Below are 6,029 nucleotides of genomic sequence, written 5' to 3'. Positions count from 1 at the left end.
AAATTTCGGTCTGGTTCGATCCAAGAAAAAATGATAATTCAGTTTTTCGGTCTATTCAGTTCGGTCCGGTTTTGGACCTAACCGGCCGAATGCTCAGCCCATTTGCAAATAACAAGAAAAAGCTATTTGTAATATCAAATTTCATGAAAAATGCCCGAAAATCAAACGCCCAATTCGAAAATAAAATCGTAGAATCGAGTTTAATTTTTTTATTTTAGCGAATATGGACCGGCCTATTAAATATTCACTCCATTTATAATTAGATTTTTTTATTGGATTGAACCCTGGATCGAATCTTTAATATGCCGATTCACATCCGCTAAAATAAAAATTAAAATCGATAATAGGATTCTTATTTCAAATTGGGGGTTTGATTTCTGGCTATTTTTCATAAAATTTGATATTACAAGTAGCTTTTACTTGTTATTTGCAATGGATTCATGTATTTATTTGTAGGTTTGGATTGGAAAATCGAAGAATCCGGCGATTAGTTATTGTACACCAAAATTTCCGATTTTACCCCTAATATAAAAGTTAAAAACGGTCCAGAGATGTAAAACAAAGCGAAATTCAAAGTTAAAGGTGCAACTTGCAAAAAAATATAATATAGACCCGAATTGAAAAAACTTCCAAAGAAATGGGTTACAAAGTGCTAATTACTCTTATTTTTGTCTGTTTTAATTAGTAATTTACTGAAATGCCCCCACTTCCGTTAAAGTTAACGGTTATCTTGGATGAAAAGTCGTCATTGGGGTGCAAATAGAAGCGAAATTAATTTTTATGGGATGCATGTCAACAGGGAAAATAATGTAGACCCAAATCGTAAAAATGAAAATAAAAGTGGGTTACAAACCGGCAATTACTCTATAATCATTATATGCACCGAAAAATGAGCTAAATGATACTTCTATATAAAGCTTTAAACTCAAAACACAACAAAATTTAAAGTCTATGTTTTTTAATATTAATATAAACCTTGATGCCTTTTTACTCTTTAGCATCTCATAAATTTTTAATCTCATTGCCAAAAAACCCTTGGCTTCACCAAAATACATGAACAGTAATGAGAGTTCTAGTTCATATTATTTAACCAATGGCGTGGACAGGGCACTCGTCTTTTTGTTTTCAGTAAAGTCATTGTTTGCGATCAGATTTGGAAGGCAACACTGAAACGACTTTAAAGATTTCTCCCGATGGGGTTTGACAGTTGCACTTGCATTAGATATTCTTTCATTGCTCTGCAAACTTGGGGCGCAATTTGTGTCACTTACATTGCCAGATGTATTTTTTTCATCATCAGCATCCTGTTTTACTCGTATACTCTGTTTAAAAAGCTCAGATAGTCTCATTTTCTTATCTGTTGGAGACGGCTGTTCTGGTATAACAGCAGGTGCAGGCTCCTCGACAAGGGATGCTTTATGGACTCGTTGAGATCCAGTAGCAAAACTATGATGTAATGGAGTGTTACCCCGGGAAGGGGTGAATTCTGCACCAAATATGACAGACTTTTATAAGACTATGTTTGCATAAGCTGGTCATCATATTATGATCAGATATGTATATACATATATATATTTAAAAAACTTACCACCAGTAACGCTCATGAAGTCGTCATCACAGTCTGAATCTAACCAGACTTGTGAATCAAAGAATGTTTCTTCTTTACTACCTGCATGACCATACATCAGATTTGTATCAGAATGATAACTTATACAAAAAGAAGGTGTAGGAGAATTACAAGTTAATGCGTCTAACATTAATGTTTAAGGATACTGTGCTGTCAATTGAATTTTAAACATCCACTTGTGGATTGGACATGTAACTTTTTAAGCACTATATGTACACATTTAAACAGTTTCTTGAGAGAAATAATATTGACACATGACTAACTCAAGGGAATTTTCATTTTAGTGGAGTGTAAATTGGCGCACCCCACATTTGATGGACCTTGTTGATGACAACTAGAATATGGAAAGAAAATGACACATGTTGAACCAAGAATCTGAATAAGCACCCACTAACTATAAGACTGATCAATCTATAAGACTGATCAATACATGATAGAATCACTTTAAAAGCAGCTCCTATTTCCTATATAAGACGAGCGGAAGACATTTTTTAATAACTGATAAGCTACCGCAGGCCTAAAAAATTTCCCTAGAAAAAAATGACATCAAGGAGGCACAGGCAAGCCACTTTACAGTTAAAGATAGAGTTCGGACAGTAGTACGCATGAATATGAGATTCAAATATTGGAGTCTTCACTGAATACAGTATGTTACAGACTACGGCTACTGCAGGTTTATTTATCCTGTTTATGCACATATTGAACAGTTAATGACATTATTAACGATGCAAATAAATTCTAAATTCTACCCAACTCCACTCTAAATTTTCTATCGTTTGATTACCACTGACTGATTACATCACAATGTACACTTAGTTCTGGTAATTTCAACCACCAAACTTCATTACTGAAAGCGGAAACCAGAAAGTTATCTTCTTACAAGAAACACCTAATCGATAAAGTCATTCACCAGTGAAATGTAAACACTAATCCATATTAAAACAAAAATTGACCACCTAGGGCCTAAGAAAATTTAACCTATGTATCTAGGTTCTTGCAATACTCTAGCAAGGACTCGCATGGTAAGAGACGCCAAAGGCAGAATCTGAAATACTAAACTTACTGGAATAGAAAATTGGTAAATGACGCGTAACTCTCCTGTTACATTGCACATATATAATTAACACTTAATAGCACTGAAATTCTTTAATGTATGGCATGGATTGACAACAATGTAACCAAGTTTTCTGAAACACTTAACACACAACCACTTAGTTGTTTGCGTAGTACTTTAGTGTCGAGAGTTTTCTGTCAGTCCTATTTGCAATGATCATGAAAACATCATTAGTTTGGTTTGGAAATGGGAAACTTACATCTGTAAAATAAGTTCAGCAATCAGCCCCAACTCGGTAGAACAATATACTGTTGTGTAGTTATGTTTGTATGTGCTACGTGCAATTATGTAGTCACATTATCATGCACTTGTGTTTAGAATGATTTGTGCAAGTGCCCGGGTGGTCCCTTCTTAGTTATAGTTCCAGAAACCATTATGCAATTGCAAGTTCACACCTTACCAATATTTTTTCAATAAAACAACACAGATAGAAATAGAACAAACCTTAAAATTCCTTTCTTTTAACCATTGAGCAATAATAGCCAATTAGTAGTTAATAATTGTGTTAAATTAGTAATAGCCCTAATTTAGCCATCACAAATTCATAATACATTAACCTGAAAAACAAGTAAAAGTAAGGATTTTCAATAACTCTTAACTGCGTACCCCAGTGTTAACCCTCTAGGTAGAGGGTTCAAATCAGAAAGTAAATTTCTGCCACTAAATAAGAAAAAGCTTTCAAGGAGACACAACAGGCTCCCTCTCTAATAACAAACAAATACACCACCAAAAAAAAATCACATACAACCAGAAAACAACTAATTAACAAAACTCAAACATCATCAAGTTAAAGAACCAGAATACAAAAAGTCTACATAAACTCAGAAAAAAAGAAGGTATTAACGGATTATTAAAAAAAAGTAAAGGGATTACACAAAAGAACATACCAAAATCAGGAAAGTTGTGAGATGGGTCAGGCTGCACTTTCAGACCAAGCTCACCACTGGGCTTGTTGTCTTTAACAGGTGAGTAAACAACAAACTTATTATCCGATTTAGACCCAAAAGAGTTTTGAAACCTGGCATCATTTGATACAACCGTGTCTGTGTGTTTATGAGATGATACACAAGAACCCATTTGACCCAACTCAAAAACAAAATGAAAGGGTGTGTATCAGTTTATGTAATTATTTTGAACATAAAAAAACATCGGTATCAGTGCCAGAAGTTAACACGAAGAGGAAGCACAGGAACGGAACCTACTGCCAATAATAACGTTTAAGAGTTTGACGTTACTCTGTCAGTATATTAACAACAAACGCAAGAATCCCCAATGGGCCCATCTTTCTTTTGTCAGAATAAGTGATTTAATAAAACAGATATGTAGATTTATACATTCTGGTGATTTTTTCTATAAATGAGATTGTCACTCTCTCTCAAATCTGATAGGTCAGCTTAATGGCTTATAAATTGTAACAGATTATCGATGAGTGTTTTTTCGACTCAATTTATAATTTGAATTTACAACTTATAAGCTAATAAGTTGAATGTTAGTAAGCACGTACTTTTTCTCAACTTATTTTTTATTTTTCATTTTTTTATTAATTTTAGTTTTAAAAAATATTTTTAAATGTTAATCTAACTTAAAAGATAAAAAATTAAGATAATTATATTTAAAATTTATTTATTTTAGTCCATTTAAGTAAATATAATTCTGAATTATAAGTAAAATTATCAAAACACTTATATAACTTATAAGTATTCATCAATTTATCACTTATAAATCACTTATTCACTTTAAATCATAAGTTACTTATTTTAAAATTTCTCAAATGGACACATTATTTTTACGCAAATCCTTAACTCTAAAATGAAATATCCATATAGATTTTGATTTCATAATATTTATATTATCTATTACTATTATATAAAATACGAAATATTGAACGTTTTGGTACAATACCTATTTTTTGGTACACGCTAAATTTATTTAATTACCTTTATATCTTATTTTTACTTAATCTTAATAAAGTATTTATACTACTTTACGGTACCTGTTTTTAGTATACATTAATTTACCTAATTATCCTTATATCTTATTTTTACTTAATCCTAATAAAATATTTATACTACTTCATTAACTATATACGTACAACAACATATTATCGAATCAAATCTCCTAATCATAACTAGAACAGTTAAAAGTAAACCTTCATAAGACTTTAATAAAACTGATATTGTATCTGTTGTTGTTGTAACGGATCTACGAGCTAAAATAAAATAAACATATGTTATGAATTTGGACGGATTTGAGTTTAAATAAAATTAATATTTTTATACTATTATATTAAAAACGAAATAATGAAAATTTGATTGATAATCGGTCTGGTCACCGTAATTATAGTAATATTTAAAAATAAAATATACATAAATATATTACTATACATAATAAAATTATTCGAATAAAAATAGAATTATAATATGTATAATAGTCTTGGTTTAAACAAAAAAAAACTATACTATTCATCGATGCTGGGCTAAAACTATACTATTATATTAAAAACGAAACAATGAAAATTTGGTTGGTACTTTGTCTGGTCACCGTAATTATAATAATTTTTAATATAAAACACTTTCGTAAATGGATAAATATTCACGATAAAATTATAATATGTCTAATGATTTTGGTTTAAATAAAAATAATATATAATATTCATTCGGGCCGGGATAAACGAAATTATACTATTGATCCAATTTTAAATAAAAAATAAAAATGAACTACATATCGTTAGTTGGATTTAAAGAATCTGGCTAAAATAAAACAATAAATATTATTGATCCCGCTAAAAGCATTGTATTATTGAACTGGACTATACCAAAATAAAAATTTGAAAGGAAATTCGTGGGGTCGGTATAATGTCATCAAACTAAAACAAAATAATATATATTATCCTTTTGGTATAAAATAAAATAATAATCACCCCGGGCTAAAATAAATTTAAACAAAATAGTAATTATAATTAACTGGATTTTGTTGATATAACGGGCCTCAGACTAATATATATTTTATGGCATTGACACATAGAATTTTACCATTGATTCATGTATAAACATATTAAACTAACATAAATCTAAATATAGTTAGATGAATTTTGTCGGTTAATAAACTAATGACAATTCGTATACTATTGATCTCAGCTAAAATTTACCTTTTAACTAAATATAATAATATTTCGTAAACACGCCTATAAATATCAGTAAAAAATATAAATTTCAATCATTACATTATTTTTTAAGATTGTAGCATCACTAACTTATACACCTATGTGTATATTAATAGATATTATCA

General features: G+C 30.1%; 1 protein-coding gene across 1 annotated transcript; it reads right to left on the bottom strand.

The window, feature by feature from the left end:
- Positions 1 to 890: 890 nt before the first annotated feature.
- On the bottom strand, positions 891 to 4,025 carry LOC141712106 (uncharacterized protein At3g27210-like). Its single transcript, XM_074514908.1, has 3 exons — positions 3,629 to 4,025; positions 1,589 to 1,669; positions 891 to 1,486 (listed from the first exon to the last, which is right to left on the bottom strand). Exons 1-3 carry the CDS (start codon positions 3,816 to 3,818, stop codon positions 1,083 to 1,085), a joined length of 675 nt encoding a protein of 224 aa, XP_074371009.1. The 5' UTR covers positions 3,819 to 4,025; the 3' UTR covers positions 891 to 1,082.
- Between the last annotated feature and the right edge of the window lie 2,004 nt (positions 4,026 to 6,029).

The sequence above is a fragment of the Apium graveolens genome, chromosome 3 (genome assembly GCF_009905375.1).
Source record: "Apium graveolens cultivar Ventura chromosome 3, ASM990537v1, whole genome shotgun sequence".
Lineage (NCBI taxonomy): Eukaryota > Viridiplantae > Streptophyta > Magnoliopsida > Apiales > Apiaceae > Apium > Apium graveolens.
This window is presented reverse-complemented; position numbering and strand designations above follow the sequence as displayed.

Excerpts from the sequence above, each read along its gene's own strand:
- LOC141712106 (XM_074514908.1), bottom strand. The coding sequence starts at position 3,818 with ATGGGTTCTTGTGTATCATCTCATAAACACACAGACACGGTTGTATCA. Across the intron at positions 1,670-3,628 it reads TCACAACTTTCCTGATTTTG|GTAGTAAAGAAGAAACATTC; the intron begins GTATGTTCTTTT and ends ATGGTCATGCAG. Across the intron at positions 1,487-1,588 it reads CTTCATGAGCGTTACTGGTG|AATTCACCCCTTCCCGGGGT; the intron begins GTAAGTTTTTTA and ends TATTTGGTGCAG.